Source organism: Lagopus leucura, unplaced genomic scaffold (assembly GCF_019238085.1).
Source record: "Lagopus leucura isolate 7727_CA_CO unplaced genomic scaffold, USGS_WTPT01 Super-Scaffold_100002, whole genome shotgun sequence".
Lineage (NCBI taxonomy): Eukaryota > Metazoa > Chordata > Aves > Galliformes > Phasianidae > Lagopus > Lagopus leucura.
The window spans coordinates 55,572,926-55,600,017 of NW_024962263.1; the positions used below are offsets into that span (position 1 = coordinate 55,572,926).

Genomic DNA, 27,092 nt, shown 5'->3' on the forward strand with positions numbered 1-27,092 from the left:
TGATAGCCTGGAAGAGAAGGATTACTTACAGAATCACAGAATTGCAGGGGTTGGAAGGGACCTCGAGATCATCCAGTCCAAACCCCCTGCCAAAGCGGGTTCCCTACAATAGGTTGCACTGGTCGGTGTCCAGATAGATCTTGAGTATTTCCACAGGAGACTCCACAACCTCTCTGAGCAACCTGTTTCAGTGCTCTGTCACCCCTACTGTAAAGAAGTTCTTCTGCATGTTAGTGCAGAACTTACTATGTTCTAGTTTTAGGCCATTACTCCTTGTCCTATGACTACATACCACCAAAGAGGAGCCTGGCTTCATCCATTTGTCTCCTGCCTCCCTTTAGATATTTATGAAGATTTATCAGATCCTCTCTCAGTCATCTTTTTCCCAGGCTGAACAGACCGAGATTGCTCAGCCATTCGTCATAAGGGAGATGCTCCATGACCTGCATCATCTTTGTGGCCCTCTACAAGACTCCTTCTGGGAGATTTCCTGTTATCTTTGAAATGAGGAGCTGAGAACTGGACACAGTCTAAATGTGGCCTCACCAGGGCAAAGTAAAAGGGGATGATCACCTGCCTTGACCACTCTTGTTTTAATGCATCTCAGGATACCATTGGCCTTCATGGCCACAAGAACAGCATGCTGGTGGCTCGTGGCCAACCTGTTGTCCAACCAGGACCCCCAGATCCTTCTCTGCAGAGCTTCTCTTCAGAAGGTCATCCCCTATGATTGATACCTGTATTGATGTATACTCCATAAACGAGAGACTAGGAATGATTTAACTTCTTCTTTAGAATAGAGTTTGATGCAGCTACTAGTGTTGCTTTTTAATTGACGATGCTGTGAAAGTAATATCTTCCTAGTAACTTGTCCTTTGAGAAAGGTGTTGAAAGATTCTAATTCATTCTCTAACTTTAGAGTAATCTTTTTACTCTTTTTTTTTATCACTATGAATATATAGATACAAAGTGGAGGATGTTGATTTATACAGGGGTCAATGTTTTTGTCTGTTTTGTGCCACACACAATATTGCAGGTGTTGCTGTTGCTGGTGTTGTTGTCCCTGATGAAGTACGTAAAAGAAAATCCTCTTTGCTTTAAAACGGTTCCAAAGTTCATTAGCAAACATACCGTTAATGTTGTGACATAAACTGAATTCTAAACGTGTGCCTGGTGCACTGTCCTTAGTTTGTCCTATGGCAAGGTTCAGGAGTAATACTTTTTGAATTACATGCCATATGTTATGCAATACTTTGGCACAAGGGATGAGTTAAAGGTAGTCTGAACCCTTAGCACTGAATGCCCTTGGTTTTTCTGGTTTATATCGCAACTTTAACCTTGCTTTAAATGTAGTTTTTGGGTGTTAATTTAATTTGGCTGCTCTGTATGTGAGACATCTTGCCTGAGTGAATTTAATTGCACCATTGAGTAAAACTAAAGCCATGAACACCGATGCACTAAAATTCTAGCAGAGGTATAAGGTTTAGTTTTATATGGCTTCTTGTTTGGAGTTATTAACTATATGGTGGAATAAACCCCTTTTAAAACTCTTTTTTAAAACATTACAAAACCCACAATGTAGAGTTGCCATGAGCCAGCCAAAAATAATACATATGGCATTCAGGAGTGCAGTTGCTAATTGGCTGCTGCCTGAGAAAATGGTACACTTGGCTTCTACTTAACACTGTGGGTTTGGCAGAAAGCCAGATTTGGGGTGAGGTTGTGAATGAAGCTGCATGTGGTTAGGGAGGAGTTCAAATGATTCATGTCTTGGAAGTTGTAGTAAGCAGTGCAGTATGTACTTGGGTAAGCTGCTGGAGGAAACTCCTTTCTCGTGTCCTCCCCCCACCTACACCTTCCTGCCCCTCTGCTCGTCTCTGCTGCTCTGTACATAGGCACCATATTCTGCGTTTCTGTTACCAATAAATAAATCAGTTTGTTCAGTCTTTCAATTCATATTTCAACAATGCTTTCCTTATAGATGGAGAATGGAGAGGAGGTAGAAATAGAAGAATTCTATGTGAAGTACAAAAACTTGTAAGTAACCCATTACCAGTTTGGTTCATATCTTTTTAAGTTCACTTAATCTCACATAATGGTTATATTATAGCATTTGCCTAGAACACTATCCAACTTTAAATCAACTTTAAATATTACTAATGTTTAACCCAGACCAGTGGCAACTAAATGAGGAAGTACTTTGCATTGGTGGTAGCAGGCCTGATGTCTTCTTAATTTGTATTCTCTCCAAAATGAAATATGTGGGTCAAATTGCTCTGCTATTAAACTTTAATTTAAGGTCCAATTATACATGCAGATTCATGAGCACACACACTTATCTGTATAGATCTAACTTCCACGGAGTTTTAATCTTCTAATGTGCCTGCAGACTAATCCAAAATACTCCATAAAATTGCCTCAAAAACAAGATTTGTGTTCAACAAAGTGACTTGCTATCATAACAATGAGATTCCAGAATTCCAGCAGGTAGCTGCTGGGTGTGGTAGTGATGAGAAGAGTACAATGTTTTACTTCTGCTCTCTGAAACTGCAGTGCCATCAGTATTTAATATAGAATATTTCACAGCTGGGTAAGTTCATTTTTCTTCAAGAAAAGTAGCATATCTTGTTTAATTTTACCAACTTTTTGACCCAAAAGGCAGAAATTCACTTGAATTGAGTTTCTTGCTGCTAGTTGCAGATAGTTGACTTCACTTCAAATATCTTCCACCTTTGTACCCTTTGCACTATATTGATTACTGCATGATATAATAGCCTAACAATGCTTTGTTTAGTGCTATTACTTTGGCATATTTTTTATAGTGTCTTACACCTCTTTGTCTGTCAAAAGTTATACAGCTAAATGTATGACGTGGGAATAGTCATTTTAGGAGAGATGCTTTTTCTTAGTTGAAACTGTGTGTGTTCTTAAGGGTGAAATACTACAGAAGTGCACTTGCAAGGGTTTTTCTTTTCGTTTTATAAATGCTGAAACTTCAGTGACTAGCATGCAATTTCTAATTACAGTGCTGTTCCCAAAAATGTTGTGTATGTTTGTATCTTGTACGGTGAGAGTGTCCAGTTTCCCAAGTACAGCACTGCACTGTGCTGGGAAGTTTAATTGCACTGGTGGGATACGTTGGAGTATGCAATATAATGCAGGTTTGGGTAAGATTTTGTTTTGTCTTCCAGTTCTTACCTTCATTGTCAGTGGGCGTCTGTGGAAGAGCTGGACAAAGACAAGAGAATTCAGCAGAAGATTAAGCGGTTTAAGGCAAAACAGGGCCAGAACAAATTCCTTTCAGAAGTATGATTTTTTTATTTCCTTTAGATGATTAAGGAATATTTTAATGAATTATTTTTCTGTATGCAAGCAGAAGACTTGGCAACTGTAATATATCAGCATTTATTCTGATATGATACAACCATGAGCAATCCAAGTCTTGTACGATTATGAAATTCAAGTTATCTATTCTGACTTGATACTTTTTACTATATATTTGTTGCTTAAAGTGAATGCTTAGTTGTTCATCTTGTAAGCTTGACTCTTACTGAATCAGTACAAGGTCTTTCTTGTCAGGAGCTGATTATGCCAGAAAAATGCATCACATTTTTCTCTCTTACGGACGCTGCTCACTAGGGATTCTAAGCTTTTTATCATCAATTTAATTTCACTTAGAGCCATAAGCAATAATGTGGCAGGGGTCCTGTCAATAAACGACCAAATCTGCGGGTTTGGTTCTGAAAGCTTATCTTTCAGTAATGTACCTTTTTTTTTTTTTAGGGGAAAAAACAGCTATATATGGTACCTATTTATTTATTTGTACTTACTGTTACTATATAGTTCAAGTTGAACAAAATCTGTTGGAAATGGAAAACTTTCATAAAGTCACCACAGGTTTTTATTAAGTGTGCCTGGTTGATATATTATTATAAAGTTTGCAGGAATTTAGGAGAGAAGGAATTGATGTGATATGCTTTTAGAGCAGAATATAGGGCATCTATCAACACTACGTCAGAATATCCAAGGAATGCTTTGAGATTATTATAAAATGTGGTGGCAACTAAGAGGAATTAAAAGCATAATATAATGCTAATGCTTGAGGAACTAAATTAAGTAGACCCTCAAGATTCCTGGCTTTTTTTTTGTAAGAAGTCAATAAATACACAAAAACTTAAAATAAATAAATAAATAAATAAAATCAATACAGTATATTGAGCAACATAATTGTGAGACTTAACATCTTTTTTTAAGTGTAGAAACCTTCAATTTGCCTTCTTTGTAAACTATTTTTTTGAACGTTTCCAAGTGTGTCACAAATTATTGTAAGTATTTGGAATCTGTTTTGTTTCTCTTTTATTTTCCTAACTATGAAAATGAGCGTAGTTTTTACCCCTTTTGTCTGGCTTTTCCATTGGAGGGGATCTTAAAAGTATAGAATGAAACATAGCTCTTCTGTACTGTTGTCAACTCCGTAAGTTCTGGAAGGGGAAAGAGAGGATATAACAAAATGAGATTTTTGGACAGTATGTACATACATGCCGTGCTTTTTCTGTTTTTGAAATGATCTTGAAACCTTATAAAGCGGTTAGGTGATTCCTGTAGTTAAAATAATCCAAAGGCACTTATTGTACAAGTCTCTAATTTCTTTATTGCAAGCTGTAGTTTTCAAGAATGCTAAATGCATTGCATGCCATAAGCCTTTTCGATTGCTCATTAGTGAATTGTAATTTCACACTTCATTTAAAATATTCTTAAACATTCTCTCACAGTAAAAGGTTTCACACAGTAATTAAGAGGCCCAGTTAACAAAGTCTGAGAAGTCTGATTCCCTCACGGGGAATGATCTTGCTGAATTGTAGCATTTCAATTAACATGTTTAAGTTTGCCAAATATAAATTCTGTGTCACCGTGACCCAAAATATTATTGCCTGGTGAAATATATAATAATTTCTCCTCTCAGGAAGGACTAATAAAGATATCTTGTATATTTTTCTGCTTGTCTCCTTGAACAGATTGATGATGAGCTTTTTAATCCAGATTATGTGGAAATTGATCGAATCTTGGATTTTTCACGTAGCACAGATGATAATGGAGAGGTAAATAGAACTTTTAATGTATTTGTGGTCATATGGATGTTCTGTTTAGAATGTATTCTTTATAAATTTGAATATATAAACAATTCTGAAGCTATCATTGGGTATTTCTGCAGAAAATGTGAAAGCATTTGAAAAAACATTGGGTAATGTAGCATTTTCCCTAGAGTAAAGGAGTTTAAGTGGGAAATCAAACTTCTGTGTTACTTACTTTTAAAAACAAAACTACCCAATGTGCTACAGGGCCAACAAACAAGAAGAGGTGAGGGAAAACCAGCCCTGATTTGTAGCTAGCTATGTGATGTGCATGCAAGCAATACAGAATTGAAATGAAAATTGCAACAGCCCTGCCAAAATGGGTGTTAAACAATGTCTAAACAGTTATGACATTGTTAGATGTTTCATAAGAGGTCCTGAATTTACTGTTTCTTACTTTATATGACCTATTCTACAGAACAAGATTGCTTTTTTTTCCAGGAGATTCCTTTTTGATCCTGAGAGAAAATAAAGCTTCAGTGACGGTGTCAGTATCTTTATACTGGTGATCTGTGAATGGTTGACTTTTTGAAAATGTAACAGTTGGAAAACCAGTATTGTTTTACTTCAAAGTGTTAGTTTAATGCAAGTGATGTCAAGCAAAGTGTTAGGTTCACATAAGTTCCCTCTATTCTAATATGACTTTGTTAACTTGTCAAGGTATCAACCTGCTGCTTGCTTATCCTCTGGGCTGGTTCAGACATTTAAGTCTTTAAATGCTTTTTGAATTTTGTCTAGCTTGCAGATCTCCTGTTTACTTCTAAAAAAAAAAAAAAAGTTTCACTTCTATTGTTTTATATTGTGATCTAATCTTTTTTATCTTGACAAAGCCTGTAACTCATTATCTGGTGAAGTGGTGTTCGCTACCTTATGAAGACAGCACTTGGGAGCTCAAGCAAGACATCGACCAAGCTAAGATCGAAGAGTTTGAGAAACTGATGTCTAGAGAGCCAGAAATGGAGCGTGTGGTAAGAATTGGCTGCATATAGAGGGTTTTATTTGAAAATAGTAAAGTAATGTGGTCTTTCAGAAACCACTAATGGGATTTGCTGTATTTGAAACAGGAGCGACCTCCTGCCGATGACTGGAAGAAATCGGAGAGTTCCAGGGAGTATAAAAACAATAACAAACTCAGGGAATACCAGTTGGAGGGAGTAAACTGGCTTCTTTTCAATTGGTACAACACGTACGTAAAACACTGCTTACTACTGAATCTTACTTTGGAAAAGCTTTTCTAGTTTATATGCAATTATAACCTTTTAAAGTACCCTTCTAATGTGAGATTTTAGAATTATTTATATCTTTCATTTTCCATCACAGAAATTGTATATAAACTACTTATGGAGATGTAACATAACATTATATAAAACACAGATATTTTGGATAGATTTCTGTGGCATTCGTGTATACCCACACTGCCTCTCCCCAGCCTGGGAGGTACCTGTTTAATGCTTCACAAATTGTAGTATTTATTTATATCAAAAAAGATTGTGATGTGATTTCAATGTAAGTTTGTCATTTTAGAAATGTTTTGTTCACTTTAGTTACTCATGTAGTGATTTTTTTTTTTTTTTATGTTTTGATGTGAGATTATGGTTTTGTTGTTATTTTCAGGCGAAACTGCATTTTAGCAGATGAAATGGGGTTGGGAAAGACTATCCAGTCCATTACGTTTCTCTATGAGATATATTTGAAAGGAATCCATGGTCCTTTCTTGGTTATTGCACCGTTGTCCACAATTCCCAACTGGGAAAGGGAGTTCCGCACCTGGACAGAGTTGAATGTGGTTGTGTATCATGGGAGTCAAGCAAGCCGGCGGACCATTCAGTTGTATGAAATGTATTTCAAAGATCCACAGGTAGGAGCTCCTTGTGCAGTTATTCTGGGATTTGTTTCTTTTGGTTGACTTTGTTGTTGTTGTTTTTTTTAATATGTGCTTTACTGTAGCTAATTAATCTTAGGTTACAAACATCAATTAGGTTTTTTGGTTCTGTGTAGTACTAAACCTGGGGTAGTAGGCTTCAATTAATAGTAGTGTATGTGTGTGAAGAGACATTATTTTAGTAGCAGCCAGGAGATCGATTGGAAATAGAATAGAATAGACTAATTTACTGGGATAGAGTATTCAGGTTTTATTTTTTATTGTTACATGCAAGGGTTTCACTGTTTTGTACTCCTGAGGAAAAACTGGCAGAAAGGATTCTTAATGGAGAAAATGCTTTAAAGGAACTAAGCTTGAAAGACCATTCTGTGTCTACCATTCCAGGAGAAGACCAGCATGCAGAGATTGCTAGTTGATGTTTGTTTATCAAATTTTATAAGTCAGATGTATTTTCAATCTCTGTTACCTCTGTTACTACATTTCCGTTGAATAGTTCTTATGATATAAGGAGAACAAATTAAGAAGGGAGGGTGAAAACAGAAAACTATTTGAAAAACTGAAGCTATGAAGAACAGCAGTTCTCAACATTTACACATATGGCTTTGCTCAGTGTAAGTAAAAAGGATTGGAGGGAAAATAGAGTGCATTCATAGAATCTTATTGCGAAACAAGTCTTCTCAATTAAGGAAAAAAAAAAGTGGAAGTTCAACCCTCCTTTTTGAAATACTGTGGGGTATTATTTCCAACAGAACTTAAAAAGCGATAGTGGTGAATTCATATGTTTAGATTTTCTGTAAAGCATTTGATTTTATGCCACTAGATATTTTGATTAATAAACTAGAATGATATAAAATCAATATGGCACACATTAAGTGGATTTAAAACTGGCTGACTGATATTTTTCATTGTAACTGTAAATGAGAAATTATTTGCATTTCAGGTGTAGTTCTTCAGGGATTGGCTCTTGTCCATGGGCTATGTAACACTTTTAACAATGATCTGAAAGAAAACATAAAGTCATTACTGAATGACACAAAGATGGCGAGAGTGGGAAATAATTAAGACACAATTAAAGGATACAGAGTAAGCTGTGTTACTGGATTCAAATTAACAATATTCAGAATAGCTAAATATAGGGCTATCTACTGTCTGAGAATGGAGTTCATTCTTCAGTAGGGAGAGCTCTTTCCTGAGGAGAATGTAAGACAAATGTACATCCTTTATTGTCTTGACACAGAACCAGTTAAATGTGAGTTCTTACTGTGAGGCAGTAGTTAAAAGGGCGAGTGAAAAGTGTGTGGGAGGAAAGAAATTTTTATTAAGAGTAAAAATCTTACAACATTCTTCTGTTTGTTCTTAACTTAGTGTGTAGTCCTGATCTGCCTAGTTCTATTGCCTTTTGCTCAGTAAGTGGTGAGAAACTGAAATCGTTGTATGAGGATTGCTGCAAGATAGTTTTTACTTGGCTCCTCTGAGGTCTGTTTTCAATTTTGAAGACAATAACTGTGGCACAACTTGACATGCCATCAGGGTAAACAGGTACTTAAGTCTAGTGGAGAAGCACTGTAAATCGTAAGAGCTAGAAGCTGGATCAGTTTGGCTTAGGAAATAACTGTTCTTTCAACAGTTTATCACAGAAAGTTCCAAATCAAATCAAAATCAGATACACTGTTGTAAAAGATGATTAATTTCAATAGCAGTTGATGCCCTGAAGTTGAGGATAATAATCACTCTTAACTTCTTACCTAGGTGTATTACATACAAGTGAATTGAAATTATTTTATATTTTATCTGTCTAAAAATATTTCATAGCAAAGATGATATTTTATGTCATTTTTAAATTGTTTTAAACAATTATAGCTGTCTCTATTATGCCAAAATATTTTCCATATTGCAGTTACTATTCCTGCAGTGACCATGGTGGTCATTTGACCCCATAATCAAGTACAATGGCAAAGCACTCATGGCATAGAGAAATGAACGTGTTTCTGCTACCTTTGCTCTGTTAACTGGTTTAAGTTGAGAGTCAAACAATTGCCATGGTTGGAGATGAGGCAGAAATGAACTCTTCCTTTTGGTGGCAGTTAGCTTAGATGTATCGTGAAATAATACTCTGTGTTCTATTCTCTGTAAGACTCCATCAGCTGTGAAATGCGTGGCAGAAACTGAATTGTGAGGGGAAGAGTGTCTCTGCATCCTGACAAAAGCAATCCACATGAAGTGCTTAGTCTGGCATCCTCTAAGGCACTACCAGTGGGTATTTGATGGGGGATGGGGAGAGAGAGAAGGCAGGAAGGCTTTGGCAGTATGATTTCTGGTCCTTTTGCCAAATGCGTCAACTCAGACATTGACATCTTTGGCTTTTTAGGTCTTAATGTGAAAAGAGGCCTCTCAAGCTGAGCAGATTTTCAAAAAGACAGCTGAACGTTTTGAAAATCTGAATGACTTTGAAGGACAATAATAAAAACCTGCATGCATGAGAAGCCCTTACCCCATCTGCAGTAGTTTGGATTTCAGAATCAGCACCAGTAACCAATCAAGATGTTGTGAAAACCTAGAGAGTAGTTGATAACAAATTTTTTCAGTGGTGTGATTTTGATGCTAAGAATATCATGTGACTAGAAATACTTCCTTAATATCCCTTCCTGCTTTATTGTTTGTGACATTTATGGAAAGAAGCCTATTCTGGTATTCTTGAGCAGTAAAACTGACAGGTCCTACCAGAAGCCTTCCTTTGATGGAATACCAAAAAAAGAAAATGCTATTCTGTGGTATTCTAACTCTGAAAGTTCTGTTGTAGGGTTGGGAAAACTGTGTATGCCAAAAAAGTTAAGGGCAGAGCCCTGCAATAGAGTTTGAGGTGTGTTTGAGAGAATTTTGCTTTGCAGTGTAATGACGGCGAAGAGAAGCACTTGGCTCATTTGTAGAGACAGGATACCTTGTATGTGGCTGATTTTAACTGAAATAATGCTACTGATATTCAGAACTTTTTCTAGTTTATGTGATTTATTCTTTTTGGACTTTGTGGGTGTTGATTTAATAGAATATTTTCTTGCCTGCATTGTTTTCTTCCTTGCTGAGAAGCTACAGAGCTATGGTTAGCAGACAGCAGCGTAAGGTGATATTTCACCTATAGGGACTCCTTTTACCGAAGATGTCAAAGTGTGCTTTATGGAATGAGTGAGACTTTTTTTCCAGGTGCCTCACTGTTATAATTAGTAAATATATATGTTCCTCACATCTGCTCTTCAGTTCATCAATATGGAGTCTGAGGTTAGTGAGAAAAGTCCATGTTAACCTTCTAGTGTCCCTTCTGGTGAAATGTCATCATCTTAGTAGTTGTGTTCTTATACACAGCCACTGATCCTTGTCTATTTGTGTCCTCTAAGAGGTAATACAACCTAAGCGTAACCCATCTTTTATAATCACATCTACTTGTTGCACATCTGGGCTGCCTCTGTTGTTTTAGTTAATTCTAGAATTTTCCATGCAGAACAGGAAACCCTTTCCTGTTAAGAGAACCTACTTCAAGTGGAATATGTTCTCTGAGTAAATTGATGTGAAATTCCTCTGTTTCTGTCATCAGAGAACTTCATTTGGATGCCACACTGAAACAGGGTAAACTGACTTCCTCTTTGTCTAAGAAGTCACCTGTGAAAAAGCTGTAGGTCACTTGCCTGATAATTTCTGCTTCTACATTTCTCAAATATGACAGGAATAGCATTACTTGAAAGTATGGGAAAAGAATCCTAAGTCCTCAAGGCCCCAAACTGTAAAATTTACCTTCAGAAGATCTCTTATAATCACTCACTTCAATACAACAGACAGTGCTGTCTCATTGAGCTCTAAATATGCAATTGGGATCCCTTTTATTGCTTTATGTAGGATGATTTTTGTAGTGCACTGTTTGCCAGTCGTGAGGTTGCCTATGGCAGTCCTGCTACTGAAAGAATCTCCTAGGCTGCATTTTCATATCTTTTGCAGTTATATTTTGTTCTTGAAAAGATCACAGTGCTTCGCTTCTCTATCTTTCTAAGTTGCTTACTTGGTGTATCTTCATCTGCTGTTTGTTAGATTACAATTGTTTAATCCCCTGAGAAGATAAATGTTTCTAGAATATGTCATGCAAAAGCACTGTTGAACAGATAATTTCTTCCTCTGAGGTACTCTTGATATGCATATGCGGATATATTGCTGACTTCAAGATACCAGGTTTCCTTTCAAAGAGTCTGAAGCCAATTCTGATCACCGCAGCTTGCAGAGGATTATATACAGGTCACTTACAGGAGGATTTGGACTTGCACATATTTAAAAGGAAAGATGGCCATCTCACTGTAAAATATCTGTTCTCTTGAAATTTACTGGATGCACAACCTACAACATGCACAGTTTTCAAAGCAGGATGGGCTTTGAACTTGTATGATGCCAGTCTTTTCAAAAACAGGTGTTCTGTGCAGAGCATGTGTCGCTTGAGATATCTGGTTGTGTATTTATTTGAACAAGATTAGAAAGAAATATGACACAATATCAATACAGTGTTCATTTTGTGATCTCTTCTGAAGACTGTTCAGGGTTTTTCTGAAGCATAATAGTAGCCCTAATAAGACCTTTACCTAACAATAATTAGTGAAGAAGATGTCGGGCATTTAATCATAGTGTTGAACTTTCCTTAAAACAAGTTCTCAAAAGTATTGAGAAAATGTTTATAAGTTCAGCATTTTTCTTCTTTTCAAAGCTGCTTGCTGTAATTGTGGGTGAAACTTGATGTTCATCAGAAAAAAAAAATAATAAAAAAAAAAACAACAGTTGAGAGCAGAATATTCTAATGATCAGGACAGTGAATCTTTAATGTAATTCAGGTTTTTTTGTATTGTTTTGGGAGAACTGTGATGTATTTCCTTGATTTAAACAAAACAAAAATTCTCTTGACAAAGACTGCAAAACTTATTTTGAATATTGCAGGGATACACTATTGCTTACTCATTCAGATTGTAGCTGAAATACTTGTGATCATGTAATCACACAGCCTTCCAGCCACTCTGTAGCATTGCTTGGGGTTGTTGTGGCCCAAGTGCAGGACCAGGGATTTGCCCTTGATGAACTTCATCCCATTGGTTTTAGCTGTATAATGAATATGCAGTGATTCTGTGAGCCTTTTTGCAGGAAAAATGACATAGCTAGCTTGGTATCAACCAGTAGTAAAGTTAGACATTTACCCTCCTTCAATGAGTCAGCAAGAATGACTTCATTTGCTTAAAATAATTTACACATTGTACTGTTCTGGGTTTTCTTTACATAGTGAATTCTGAAGATGAAACAAATTTACTTTCTTTCTTTGACAGTCAGTTTACATCAGTTTACTCTAACATTTGTTGTTCTTTTTAGGGTCGTGTGATAAAAGGCTCTTACAAGTTCCATGCTATTATCACAACATTTGAAATGATTTTGACTGACTGCCCCGAGCTTCGAAACATTCCATGGCGTTGTGTGGTAATCGATGAGGCCCACAGGCTGAAAAACAGGAATTGTAAGCTTTTGGAAGGACTCAAGATGATGGATCTGGTAAGTGTGTACATCTTTTAAAATAAATAAATCTGCATTTTCTGCATTTTCGTTAGTCTCAATTTGCAGTTTCACCACAAAATAAAAGTATTGCTTCTTAAGTATTAAATGTTAAGAAGAGTGAGAGAATGCATCTTGAGAATCTTTAAATCACCTGGAAGCACGTACATACATTGGATTTTGGTATGCAGATGTTTCATCAGGCTTTTCATTAATTTAAACCTGTAGTTATGTGTATTATTTTAGATGAAATGACAGGTTTTTTCTTCCCCTTCTCACTTTTCATGTGACTTCTGTAATCACTTGTCCTTCAGTTTCTCTTCTTTACCTTGACATTTATTTAGAGGTATAATGTGGACTGCTGACTAAATACATCTGTGAGAGTTAAATTAATCTGAATTAAATCAGCTCTCATGTTAATTTGTTGTGTGGCCATAAGGAACTGCTTTCAGGTTATGGAAGGGATTAAAAGGAAGGGAAATGTGAGTTGATTTCTGATGTTTTCATAAATATATATGCACATTTTATGGATGAAATATGTAATACTAAGCATACAAAGAACAATGAGAAGATTGAGAAGATGAATTTAAAGCTATTCACTGTAGTATGAATGCAGTCAAGCCAAGTTAATACTTGGAATTCAAAAACTGGTAAAAATAAACGTTGTCTTATACTAGCACTGGTGACCTGTAGGTTGCTTTCAGATTGTGTTTTCCTCATTGTTAAATAATATTTTTCTTGAAGTAGTCTTGAAGCCTTTATGAAAGAAAGTTACTAAAAATATTGTATAGAACTTATTTTTATTATAGTTACCATTAAAGAAAAGCTGAGCTTACAGTTATGGCTATAGATGGAGGAACAGGACTTGTCACTTCAGTTCTTTCTCAGCTATTAAATTCATGTTTGATCTTGGGCTCATTGCTTAACCTCTCTGGGTACCTCCTCTAAAGCAGCATGCAACTTCTCCTTTCATCTCTGTCAGTTTCATACTCTGGTTTGTGAGCACCTGAAGAGGTGAAGTATTTTTCTGGGCTAACTGAAGGAAGACCGAGACACTAGTTTATAAATGTCTGAAAAATAATTATATATAAAGTTGAGGCAAAAAGAAAACAGAGATTATACATATGTATTAAAAAAAGAATGGATTTAAATGGATTTCTAGGCAACTCTGTCTTAATCTTTCAGGAGCATAAAGTGCTGCTTACTGGAACTCCTTTGCAAAATACAGTGGAAGAGCTATTTAGCTTGCTTCACTTTTTGGAACCAGGTCGCTTCCCATCCGAAACCACGTTCATGCAAGAATTTGGGGATCTGAAAACTGAAGAACAGGTAGACTGCCCTTACATACTTCTCTGTTTAGATATTGTGAATGTAATCATTCCATTGTATCTGAACTTTATTGCTTGTTTTTACAGGTAATATCTGTTTTCTTCTTAGATGACTGCAGTGGACTTATCCTTATTTTTGCTTTGTTGGAATTCATTTCGAGTTCTTTTTGCTTCTGGTTAAAATTCATTTTAACTTGTAACTGTTTATGCTGCTTTGACAATTGATCATAAGGAATTGAGTTCTCTTCTTTGACTGTCAGTATCAGAGTAAAGGGATTGTAGTTTCTGTGGAGTGGATATCTGAGTTTTATCAATGACTTCAGTGCAAATAAACACATTTGAAATCTAGTTTTCCAGCAGCAACCAGAGGGAGATGCTTTCTTGACTGACTCAAGAACTGAGATTTCTCAAGCTGTCCAATAAAAGAAATGCATAAATCAAAGCAAAATGAAAACCCTTAATGCCACATGTTCTAAATGTCAAATGTAAATGACGGTCATATACAAAACTTTTTTTTTTCCATTTATGTATGAAAATGTTTTTAAAAGTAAATAGGTAACAGTTAAACTACTGTAAAATCACTCATAGGATTTAGCTGAGGCATGACATCTTAATTTAGGCACCTTAATGTGGCTCTTTGCACCTTGTGGTAATCTAACCTCGTGACTGCATGCGTTTTGTGTACAACTTTGTCTTGGTTCTGTCTAAAAGCTCCCCAGTTTCTTGAATTTCTGACTTTTGAGAGCTTGAAGTGGTTAACTGTCTTTGAGATTATCTCTATTATAGGTAATTGTCTAAATTTAAAACAAACCCAAAAAACCACCCAATTCTTTCCCAGCCCCTTCTGGACAATCGCTGCGTGTCCTGCGGGAATCATAAGGGTACGTTTCCACAGATTGTGCAGGCAGTTGCATGTCAGTCAGCCTGGACTCTGACCTGATTGGAAGTGAGCCAACTGTGATCCAGAAGCCATGTACTCCTGTTAATATAGTGTTTGAGCTGGAGTTAATATATCCTAACTCTCAACATAGCTTCTGTCTGGCCAGCTCAAAATGTCAGCAGAGCAGAACTGGAAATTTTTGATGTTGTAAGTGAAAATATAACTAAAATAATGCCTTGAGTCGTCAGCAGATTTGGAACCTGGATTGCTTGGGCAACGAGTTTTGGAAGAAGTGGTGTTTTTGTGAATACATCGCTTCTGAAATTTGATTTTTCTTTTAAACGATGAAAGAGATTATATGTTAGCAGTTTAGGTTTTCTCCTTCATTCCTTGCAGTCCTATTGCATATAATTTTTTCATTGTTCATCTCTCTGGACTAATTTATCTCCTTTCTCTTGAAGTTGCGCTATTACTATAGGAATTATGTGAATTCAGGAGAAAGCTGCTTTTGTTCTTGTTTCTGTTACACAGCACCCTAGTAGGAGACGGTGATCAATTTCAGGGTAAATTTCAGCTCTTTAGCTTGGAGCTGATTTGTAGTTTGATGAGAGATGGAACTTTTAAAAACAACCTTAATGCCAACTCATTATATGTTTATGGAGTATGCTTGAGTTTTTGTGTGAAGGCCATCATAAAGACTTGACCAAACTCAGCAAACCTTATAGAAGGAAAATGGGTATTTTCCCTTTGCTTCGTAAAGTGTATGTTGCTAAACCTGGAGACAAAAATAAAATAAAATAGCATTTAAAAAAAAAAAAAACAGAAATATGGAATGTTTGTTTTGAGAACAGGCCTAAGTAGTTTTCTGCTTTGGCGAATGTCAAAAGAAATTAAACTATGTCTAAGAAATGTCTAAAAGTAAGAAGAATTAGGAGCAGACATTTGAAGGGAAAAACAGTGTAATTCACTGTATTTAGTGGTTAGAAGTTACTCTAAAACTTGTTCTTACGGTCAGATTTGCTGAGCTCTGCCTACTTAGGGTTAGCTCTGCACAATTGGTGTGCAGTACTGCCTTTGTCTAGAGGGATGGTTCTAAGGGAGATCATTGAATGACATGCACTGAACAGAAGTGGTGTTCGCTAAACATTGACTTCAGAAATTTATGTCACAGTGTTAACAAGGAAATTTCAGTTTCTAGGCCCTTGAGAAAAGGCTTAAATGCTGCCTACTTGTGATCTGAGTTAAAAAATAAATAAATAAAGAGAGGGGGACTTCAGAATCAAGAAAACGTTAGAAATAGAAAAAATAAATATGTGAAGACTTAGAGCTTTGATTGTTGTTTATTTAATGTCTCCTAGGTGCAGAAACTGCAAGCTATTTTGAAGCCAATGATGCTGAGACGTCTCAAGGAGGATGTGGAAAAGAACCTGGCCCCCAAAGAGGAAACCATCATTGAAGTTGAGCTGACAAATATTCAGAAGAAATACTATCGTGCTATTCTTGAGAAGAATTTTGCGTTTCTCTCAAAGGGTGGAGGTCAGGCAAATGTACCTAATCTTTTAAACACTATGATGGAACTAAGAAAATGCTGCAATCATCCATACCTTATTAATGGTAAGTTACATCATCATCTTTTCAGGAAGTATTTTTAAGACTGCTCAGTGTGTTAAAAATGTTGTTCTAGTTTCTTCGAGGGATAGTTGTTAATTCTTCTTTCCATAAAATTGGTATGCTGAAAGCAGCAAAAGTGGCTGAGTGAACATACTGTGTATTTTTATTTATGTATTTTTAAATTAGAATAGTGACAGAACCTTTTCAGTTCTCTTGTGTTTAGAAATCTGCTAGTCAGGACAGCATTGCTTTTGAAAACATCTGTGCTGCTCTTTTCAAGGCTTGCTAGTCCTGTCAGAGTTGGTGTTAGTATCATGTTAGTATTAGAATTTTTTCTTTCTGTTCTTCTTACGAAGAATACTTCAGTTATCATGTGGGTTCTTGGATGCTGCTGTATAAATGACGTTTCTTTTTCTTCATAGTTGGTTAGCTACTAGTTGTTGTCTTCCACAGGGTACTATGAGAGAGTACTAAACATTTCTGAATAAAAGTAGTGAGTCAAGAAATGACTGAGACGTGCTTTTATGGACATGTGTAGTCAGTTCATTTTCATAATTTAATTGGACTGGAAAAAGGTCTATGTGAATGCTATATTAGATTTTAACAGTGAATACTCTGTTTCATTATGATGCTGCTATTGGTTTTCAATCAGGACTATCTATGGCAAACACTAGGTGATGAACCAGCTCTCTGAAGTATGCTGAACTGTGTATGTGTTGGTCAGATCAAATCTTCCCTTTGAAGATGTAGCATAAGCTTCTGTAGGTAGTTGCATGCTACTAGTTCCTTGTTTTCCATCTCCTCTTTGTTACTGTGTATGATTTATGCTGTCGCTGGTTTCATGCTAGTTACGAGTTTCATGGTGAAAGACTGTTTTATCATAAGCCATATGTGATTGCAGTTTTTATTGTGTGACTTCCATATTGCAGTGCTTGCTGTTTTTTTTTTTTTTTAACATTTTTTGTTATGCTTAAACTGCTTCACCAAATGGCATCTAATTATATTTCATTTGCAAGTAATTATTCCTAAGGCACAATATAGGAGATACTCCAAAGTACCTGAACTCAACCATGCTGGTGGGCTACTCAGTTTTTAAATTCAGATGAACATACAGTTAAATTAGCTTTGTGGTTCTGTTAGAATTTGTTTGTTAGTTCTTTGCTTCTAAGTTAATCTATTACATAAGTGGGTTTACCAGAAAACGGTTCAGGATGTTCAGGTTATGAGCTTCTGAACTCAGTGCCTTTTATGTTCCTTGGCTTTCAGTTCATTTTAATGTAGTGATTGTTTTTCCTTGTCTCATGTAATGAGGAATAAAGTAAATGTCTTTCTCTTATTTTGTTTTCTGAAATTAATGAGTAGCATTTGCAGCATTGCTTACAACGATTTGTTTTTTCTTTTCCCAAGTCTCGTATCATTTAACTTATGTTAAAGATTGCTTAAATTCAAGTAGCTATATGGAAAACTTCAAGTATTTTTGAATGACTGGTTTTTTAACCCAAATAAAGGGAGGTGGAGATGTCTCTTGAGCTTTTTCCTTTTTAACATTTTTGTGACTTCATTTGGACTTGTTTAGTGGGATGCAGCAAAAACAAACAAACAAACAAAAAAAGCAACAAAAAACCAGCAGGTGCTGTTAAGATTTGATTCAAGGGAGAAATAATAAATCCCAACTATTATTAGTGTGAAGGAGCAACTAAGTTCTTTTAATTCCAGGAGAGAAAATACTCTTATGTCCTGTAGTTGTCTGAGCCCTAGGTTTTATCTTGTTGATCAGTAATTAACATCTTTGTATTTACAGTGATGACACAAGTTTATTTCTGACAAGAGGCTTTGTAATGGCATAATGTTCAGTGGTATTTTCCTGAAGAGTAGCAAACTCTGGAAACTTGAGGCTTTTATAAAGAGGTCTTGGAGGCCTTCTCATTTTCTGCTGTATCTAAGGGTTTTGTAAACAAGCAGCAGTGCACGTGTATTTGCATGTATAGACCAAGTAGAAGATTGTTTTGTTTCACATAGACTTAAGTGTTCTAGGTAATCTTCAGTTAAGAGACATAGCAGTTTGTATCATGGAAGTAGTATGACAGGAGTTGAATGTGGTGATTCTTTGTTTCTTGATCAGTAGATTAGCTTTGTGGTGCTGAGAGGAGAATGGCTGTCTGCTGGAACTGTCCTTAAGCAGAATTCTAGAGGAAGCTGCTGCATTTTGTGTATTCTCCAGCCAAGATGGGCAAAGCATTGTCCTATTGGTTTTCTCAGAGCTGGACTCCTTGTTTCCTCCCTAGCAACCACTTAAGTATTTATACATCGTACTTCTTTCTCTGACTCCAAGAGACAACAGTGCCTCTGTACTTACACATGCTACACTGTACACTGGTGAACACTGTAAAGGTTTCTCGCTCTGTTCCTTATGTTCTCTTGAGCCCAAGGAGTCTCTCTTAACTAAAAGATTTCCTGCTATCAGGAAAGCACATGTTCAGACTTCTTTTCATTCATTAATAAAAATCAAGAAAAGAAGTGTTAGAGGTGTACGAGACACTACTTCAAGTAGTGTAACAGGTACTGATACCTCTTACTTGGGGATGCTACACATTCATCACTTAGTTGCAATTGAAATAGGAGTGAAAAGGAAAAGGCAGGCTTTTATGAGTTTTAGCTAGGATAGGATGGTTGGACTAGCAGATTTTCAGAGACTGTGGTCTGTTATAGAAGTGAATCTTGCTGAGACGAAACACTAGTACTGAAAATTCATCATTCATAAGACTTGTTGGTAGGTTTGTTGTGGTGTGGTTGGCCTAGTTGGTTTGTTTTTGAAGATACTGAGTTTGCATACTGTATACAAGCTACTTGACAGCTGCTTATATTCTGAAATTGACGAAGCTCAGTACAGAGTGAGATTACTGCCTTAATTTCTCCTGTTTTGCAAAATGTGGGCTAATATGAATAAGGATAGCTTGAAGGATTGTCTAATTCTATTTTCATGTGGGTTTGTTTTTCTTATGTGCAAACTATTAGGATCAGTAATACTTGAAGCGCAGGGAATCCTTGTTGTAAAAGTACCTTCAGGTGAAAGCACTGAATTTTGTGAAAGTGAGCAGTGCAAGTAATAAGAAGCTGTCAGCCTGCATAGGGTGGCATCTAGTTAAGACACCATGTTACAGTAGGCAAGGAACCAGTGATCACACAGTGAGGCTGCATTTGCCTATTTGCTTACAGGCATCTTGTTAGAGTTGGGATATGGGAGAGATTCTCAGTGGATGCCTATCAGTAAGCTTTTCTTTCTCCCTGCCCCAACTCTCCCACCTTTCTTTGTGTTACTCAAAAGTAGTGCTGATATTGGATGTTATAAGCTACATTTTCTTTAAGAAAATAACAAATAAAAATCAGAGGACCTGAAAAAGGCATCCCCTCAAAAGGTTTGTCTGTATATGAAATAAGCTTAGGATGAAGATTCCTAGTCTTCTGTATAGCCAAGAATAGTTATCTGATAAAGTTTAAATAATATGTTGTATGTAGAAGTGACACTAAAATAGGATAAAAGCGTATGAGCATAAGAAAGGCATAAACTTGTTCTGTATCATCAGGTAATGTGCAGTACAAGGAACATTTGTTTCTATGCTTTTACTTCATATGAAAAGGGGATGTCAAGAAGGAAATTTTGACTAGTTCTGGAAAGAATATATATGTTGAACAGCTTCATAAAGCTGAGGAGAAATTAGATGTTCAGTGAGGAGAAAAATCTAAATAGATGATAAAATACAGTTTCATACCGCTTATTTTTTTCCAAGGAAATCAGCTTTTTCACAGTTCGGATTTTGATTCTCTAGCTAGTAATGGAAAGGGTAGATCCAAGTCTTGCTTGTGATTAACTTTCATCGTGGACATCAAATTTGGTTTGTATTCCTTACATTTTCAAACAAGAATTTTCTTCCATGTTGAATTTTGAAAAGGACATTTAACAGTTGGAATAGTTCTTACCTTTTCATCTTCTTTTGTAATGTCTGATTAAATTGTGTTCATTAAATGATTATATGAAATTATTTTGAAAAGATTTTACTCCCTTAAAAATCGAATGAATACTCAAAGTGGTTTTTTAATTACACTGTGTTTGTGTGTATGTCTGCTTTAAATTTAAGACTAATATTTTCTATAAATGTTTATTCACATAGTGTTTAAAGCATTCCTGTACTCTCTATAGGGTATTGAAGGCAAGCTCATTGTTTATTGATAAAATCCTCTGCTGTGTTCATGTATTGCTGTCCAATCTTTGCAGGTGCTGAAGAGAAAATTTTGGAAGAGTTTAAAGAAACACACAATGCCGACTCTCCAGATTTTCAGCTCCAGGCAATGATCCAGGCTGCTGGCAAGCTAGTACTGATTGACAAGCTGCTGCCAAAACTGAAGGCTGGTGGCCACAGGGTGCTTATCTTTTCCCAGATGGTGCGCTGCTTGGACATACTGGAAGACTACCTCATTCAAAGACGGTGAGAGCAACAATATAATGCAATTCTAAATAAACAGTGCGTTCCTCAGTGGCCACAGTATTTAACCTGCGAGTGATCTTTATTGTAACGGGATGAAATTCAAACTGTTACTGTATTTTCTGGAGTAAGCTGACTGCAGGTTGCAAGTACAAAGTTTTTCTTTCAGATGAGTAGAAAATGACCTCAGAGAGGCTTTAATGAATCCTCCTAGTTTACTAGTTAGTTAAATGTTTCAGTTACTCTGGAGTTGTTTGTTGTTTTTCTGCTTAACCCCAAGTATTTATTTCATTCCTTGCAGTGAGAACCTCATTTTTACTGGAGGGTATAAAGCAGGAGACAAGATAGTATATGTTCCACTGATGAAGTTGTTGGATACAACACAGCAGTCACTCAGTTTGTTGCAGCTATTTTGAGAGTACAGTGGCATATTTTCCCTTTTTGATTTTTTTTTGAATTTTTTAATTGTATATTTTTGAAAGAAATAATGCCAGAAATAAGAATATTTGCAGTAAAATTCTCCTTACAATGCATCTTTATTTCAGGTACCCATACGAACGAATTGATGGCCGAGTAAGAGGCAACTTGCGTCAGGCAGCTATTGACAGGTTTTCAAGACCTGATTCTGATAGGTTTGTTTTCCTGCTGTGTACAAGGGCAGGAGGCTTGGGCATTAATCTTACTGCTGCTGATACCTGCATCATTTTTGATTCAGACTGGAACCCTCAAAATGACCTCCAGGTAATATTACAAGGAATGATTCAGTTGCAAACTTCTTGCTTATTTCCTGTGAAATTTTGTTCACCTGCAAAAGAAATTACTGTTGTCTACTCAGTAAAAAAAAATTAAAAAACAAAAACAAAACCAAAACACATTATTATTTATATTGAAAGTAATAAAATTTGAAGTAAGTTTTCTATATTGATTTTCTTTTCTTTTATCACTTGTAACTGAGTATCTGTCCTGTTTCATCAGGCTCAAGCACGATGTCACAGAATAGGACAGAGCAAATCAGTGAAAATTTACAGGTTGATTACAAGGAATTCTTATGAAAGGGAAATGTTTGACAAAGCTAGCTTGAAGCTTGGCCTTGACAAGGCTGTGCTACAATCTATGAGTGGAAGAGAAAATGCTACAAATGGGGTAAGAATTAATATATTAAGATGCATGATCAACAAATCATATGAATGTATAACATTTTTATTTCTTGCTTATATCTTAGCTGGAGAATGATGGCTTTCAGGTAGAATATGGCATATATTTTAAAGTGGGGTTAATTAAGGGCAAGGCTACATGAACTGGCTCAGCCTATCTCATGCATCATTAATTGCCAAAAGCAGACAGGTAGAATCATGTTTCCTCAGTTCTCATTCATTCTCATCATTCTACACTTCACATAGTGTTGATTCTTACAGTTTTTGAGCTTCTTGCAGGCTGCCAATCCATCCATACTTTTTGTTTTATGTTCGTGTGCTTTAGCCTTTTTTGCTTGGGCCTTTTCTCAGGTTAGGAAGTTAAGTATGTTCCCAGGAGGAGTTTAGCAGTCACTGGAGCTAAAGTAAGCAGATTCAATGACAATGAATTATTAAATCATTTAAACCACTCATATAACTTCACCCTAAGAATGTTGTTGTTTGCATTCTTCTTTTAAAGGTGACTTCAGCATGAATGTTTAATTGACCAACACCACATTATGTTAGGAGTACAGTTCTTAAAATACGAAGTAAAAAGGCAATTGATGTCATTATGTTGTTAGATATAAACATTGACTAGTGTTAAAACAACAAAACTAACTGTCTCTCTTACATGTTACAGGTGCAACAGCTTTCTAAAAAAGAAATAGAAGATCTTCTTCGAAAGGGAGCATACGGTGCTCTGATGGACGAGGAGGATGAAGGGTCTAAGTTTTGTGAAGAGGATATTGATCAAATTCTCTTAAGGCGAACACACACAATTACTATTGAATCTGAAGGAAAAGGCTCAACATTTGCAAAGGTGCATTGGCATTTGGAGGAAAAATAATAAAGTTGTGACCACAATAGATGGAAGTAGTACTGAATCGCCTTCAGTGTCAATTGAGTTTTTCAGTACACTTTTTTCAGTTTTCTTCCTCAAAACTGTTGGGACATCTGTATTTCCAGTTAGACAGTTGATAGACTCCTTTTTTTGTTTCTTGACAATGCTGTTTTGGAAGTCCTAAACATTGCACTTCCAAATGAAAATAGATATCTTTATAGTGTGTGGTTAAGAAATCAATGCATGTTTTTTCATGTCTTCTAGGCTAGTTTTGTTGCATCTGGGAACAGGACAGACATTTCCTTGGATGACCCTAATTTTTGGCAGAAGTGGGCAAAGAAGGCTGAACTGGATATTGATGCTTTAAATGGAAGGGTAAGAGCTTTATGACAGTACTCAGTTCATTTGAATTGAAGATTTTTCTCCTCCTTAATTTCTACATTTTCACTTTTCATTTTAGAATAACCTAGTTATTGATACACCAAGAGTAAGAAAGCAAACCAGACTCTACAGTGCAGTCAAAGAGGATGAGCTGATGGAGTTTTCAGACCTGGAAAGTGATTCCGAAGAAAAGCCTAGCACAAAGCCCCGTAGGCCTCAGGACAAATCACAGGGTTATGCAAGAAGTGAATGTTTCAGGGTAGAGAAGAACTTGTTGGTTTATGGGTAAGAATATACAGATTAAATAGTGTGATTGTGGATAAAAACTGAAAATATGTAAATTACATATAGTAAATACTCTTTCCTCTGTTTCTTGTTCACATGCACTGTATGCTTTTTACATCAGTACTATCTGTGCTTACCTGTGAGATTTTAGATTGCTTTATATATAGGGATACATATGTATTTCTTAGCTTAAAGTGTTCAGTGTCCCACAGTGGATACGAGCTCACTGATAAAATATGTAGTATTGTGATGACAGAATATTTGTTTCTGGCTTCTTATATTGTAAAGAATACCAGAATTATTGAGACTTCATCTTTCTTTTCTAAGTATTGTGGAGAATAACAAAGTGCATTTGTAAAGACTGGTATGGTTGTGAAATCAAGTCAATTCAGAGCTTTTTAGCATAGTTCTCATGTTTTGATGGTACTTGATTTCAACTAATTGATGCCTTATCTTTCCCATTGGATATGCCAGTCTGAATTTTATCTCTTTGCAAGCAAGTAGCTGTATTTAACTACTGTTCCAATGGGCTTCAGGAGAACTGGCTTTACTTCTAGAAAGCTGTGTGCAACAGTCACTAATAATGAATTTCAGGATCAAAATAAAACTGATTCCCCAAATCCCATGACTGTAGGAATTGGCTGAATTTCCTGTTTGTAGTTTACTGGGACCATTAGAGTTAAACATATGTACTTTATTATTTTGAGTGTAGTTCAATTGCAGCTTTACGAGCAGTGAACTTATTGCCTGTTCTGTAAAATAAACATTCTTAACTCTTAGGTGCTGTAAGCGGGATTCCCTGATGTAACCTGCAAACGCAGAATGCATTAGTGGTAATACAGGAGGTCCTAACTTGCTTGGCACCAGGAGTTAAATTGAAAGTCACAAATTAAAATACCAGTGCCCTAGCTGTTGTATTGAACATATTTTTCTTGTAGCTGGGGTCGTTGGACTGACATCCTCTCACATGGGCGCTATAAACGTCAGCTAACAGAACAAGATGTGGAAACCATCTGCCGGACTATCCTGGTATATTGCCTTAATCATTACAAAGGGGATGAAAATATCAAAAGTTTCATCTGGGATCTGATCACTCCAACTGCAGATGGGCAAACTCGAGCTTTGGTTAATCATTCCGGTATGTCTACCACAATCAAATAATGATGCTAGTAAATAGGAAAGAATTGCTTCAGTCGTGCTATGTCTTTAGTTTAAACTATAGCTGTTCTGACATGTTGTAGGATCTTGTCAGATTTTATGAGTAAGGTGGGCTTTGACTGGGTCAGTACTTAAAGGGGAAGTCACCCTCAGATGCTTTGTAGAATGCGGTGCTCTTGCTCATAAAGCAGTTTGAATAAATATTCTAACGTAGTTTTTAAGTATCGCCTACTGCTGGAGTTAAGTTCTTTCAAATGGCCATAAGTCATAAAGCTTGTTTCCTTATGGCCATTCAGATTCATGAGCGTTTTTAGAAGAAATATTTATATGACACCATTTTCTGGATAGTTCTCTGAATTTTTGAAATCTTCACACCTAAATTTGCGTGGTAGTTTTGGTTGATTTTGTTGTTCACAATTTCCAGATAAATTATGTTGTGTTCAGTTTTTGATTGCCCACAATGGAACTAATACAGCAGTGATGCTTAGCTGTAAATGTGTGTTTGTAATGCAGTTTGGTGTGAGAGCTTTTCTATTTAGCCTGCATAAGATATAACTGGGGATTTGTATAGGCCTGTCTGCGCCAGTGCCCAGAGGGAGGAAAGGCAAGAAAGTAAAAGCCCAGAGTTCACAGCCAATGCTTCAAGATGCTGATTGGCTCACCACCTGTAATCCGGATGTATTATTTCAAGAAGACAGCTATAGAAAACATCTCAAACATCATTGTAATAAGTAAGTATTATTATTTCATTTAATGCTTTTTATTATATGTTTTTCAAAAGTCTGTGACTTCTTTGGAATGTTTTTAGTAGAGCATGGGGCTATTTAATAGGATGTAAAGAGCATTATTGCTTCTAATTTGGGGGATAATCATCTTAGCAGATATCTGGATATTTCTGTAAGCTCTTTATGATTGATCCATTCTTAAAACATTTATGAAGAAATGTGTTTTCTACTTAAATAAGAATGAAATCAAATATGTGATTATTCTTAATAGCATATGGGGAAAAGAATATACCCTCATTTAAATCTGTTTCTCTTGACAACTCAACATCCTGCTCTGCTCTGCACTAGCATGGCTTTACCTTGAGCACTGTGAGCTATTTTGAGCACCACAATATAAGATGAAAACGAAATTATTAGAGAACATCCAAAAGAGGTCTATGAAGATGGTGAGGGTTCTAGAGGGCAAAGTGCATGAGGAGTCGCTGAGTTGGTTTGTTTGGCCCAGAGCAGAGGAGGCTGAGGGTATGAGGCCTTGTAGCAGCCTCCAGCTTCTCACAAGGGTAGCAGTGGGGAAGCTCAGATCTCTGCACTCTGGTAACAGTGACAGCACCAGATAGAGCGACATGGAGCTGTGTCAGTGGAGAGTCGGGTTGGGTGTTGGGAAAAGGTTCTTCACCGGAACCTTTGCTTAATTGTTGAATGAATGTCTCTCAAGTGCATCTCTTCTTTGCTTCTGGTTTGTAATATCTCGGTTTTTGTGTCAACTTCTTTCAAGTGTTCTTCGTTGGGTATCTAGCATACACGTGTAAAGCATTGTCGGTGAAAAGTTGTCTCTATGCTTTTAGTATGTATTGCCTTGTTAGAAGTGTTTATTAGAAAGGAATTATTGATTTCAAAAGTATCTGTGGCCTGTCAACAGAGGGAGTGGGATGTGAAGGAGATAAGACATTTAAAAGGTTTATTAGTTCATTTCTGGATGCTAACCAAGCTTAATTTGCAGCTGATGAGAACAGATATTTAGAGAATTATGTTAGCAAGTGCGCATGCAAGTGAACTGGTTCTTGACTTTTTTCTGAACTGTTACTCAGTTCAGTTATTTCACTTTATTTTACTTCACATTTCACTTCCTCTTAAAATAATTAAATTTTTTCCTGTAACATTATTTTGCTGTCACAGGTAACATGTCCTCATTACTTGTTATATCAGTTATATCAGCCTTAAACTCATTTTTAAAATTGTGCTGCTGAAATAATACAGTAGAACAATTAGAAGGATCAGGAAGACTGATGTATCACTGTATCAAATACGAGAATATTTTCAGTTGCTATCTTTTTTCCTTCACTTCCTAGACCCACCAGGACTAAGTGAATTGTAGAAGCAACATGTTTAGCCCAGGTAAAATCAAGCTGAGGTAGAAGCTAATTGAAAGTATGAGTAATTTCCTTCATCAGATAGCAGTATCTATTGGATAAGTAAGAACAGGGTGTCCTGTTCTCATGTGTGACATGCATGCTGCTTTAGTGTGGAGGATTCCTGAAAGGTACAGAGAACCTCTGCATTTTGGTTTAGTTTTGTGGGCTTTTTTTTTCCTCTTCCTTTGGCTTGATATAACGTTTGTTATCACTTAATACAAAGATGATAGAGACCATCT

At 36.3% G+C, this 27,092-nt stretch overlaps 1 protein-coding gene across 4 annotated transcripts in view; it reads left to right on the forward strand.

Moving 5' to 3' along the window:
* CHD7 (chromodomain helicase DNA binding protein 7) overlaps window positions 1-27,092 on the forward strand; it is a 124,469-nt gene that overhangs the window by 83,499 nt on the left and 13,878 nt on the right. For all 4 annotated transcript variants that reach the window (XM_042868871.1, XM_042868873.1, XM_042868874.1 and 1 more), the window contains 17 exons: window positions 1,982-2,037; window positions 3,192-3,306; window positions 5,016-5,099; window positions 5,963-6,100; window positions 6,197-6,318; window positions 6,747-6,990; window positions 12,400-12,576; window positions 13,762-13,905; window positions 16,143-16,398; window positions 20,669-20,879; window positions 21,422-21,617; window positions 21,852-22,019; window positions 22,692-22,871; window positions 23,157-23,267; window positions 23,353-23,558; window positions 24,497-24,696; window positions 25,288-25,447. In XM_042868871.1, the coding sequence (XP_042724805.1) occupies window positions 1,982-2,037; window positions 3,192-3,306; window positions 5,016-5,099; window positions 5,963-6,100; window positions 6,197-6,318; window positions 6,747-6,990; window positions 12,400-12,576; window positions 13,762-13,905; window positions 16,143-16,398; window positions 20,669-20,879; window positions 21,422-21,617; window positions 21,852-22,019; window positions 22,692-22,871; window positions 23,157-23,267; window positions 23,353-23,558; window positions 24,497-24,696; window positions 25,288-25,447 (2,768 nt within the window). The remainder of the gene's footprint in view (window positions 1-1,981; window positions 2,038-3,191; window positions 3,307-5,015; window positions 5,100-5,962; window positions 6,101-6,196; window positions 6,319-6,746; window positions 6,991-12,399; window positions 12,577-13,761; window positions 13,906-16,142; window positions 16,399-20,668; window positions 20,880-21,421; window positions 21,618-21,851; window positions 22,020-22,691; window positions 22,872-23,156; window positions 23,268-23,352; window positions 23,559-24,496; window positions 24,697-25,287; window positions 25,448-27,092) is intronic.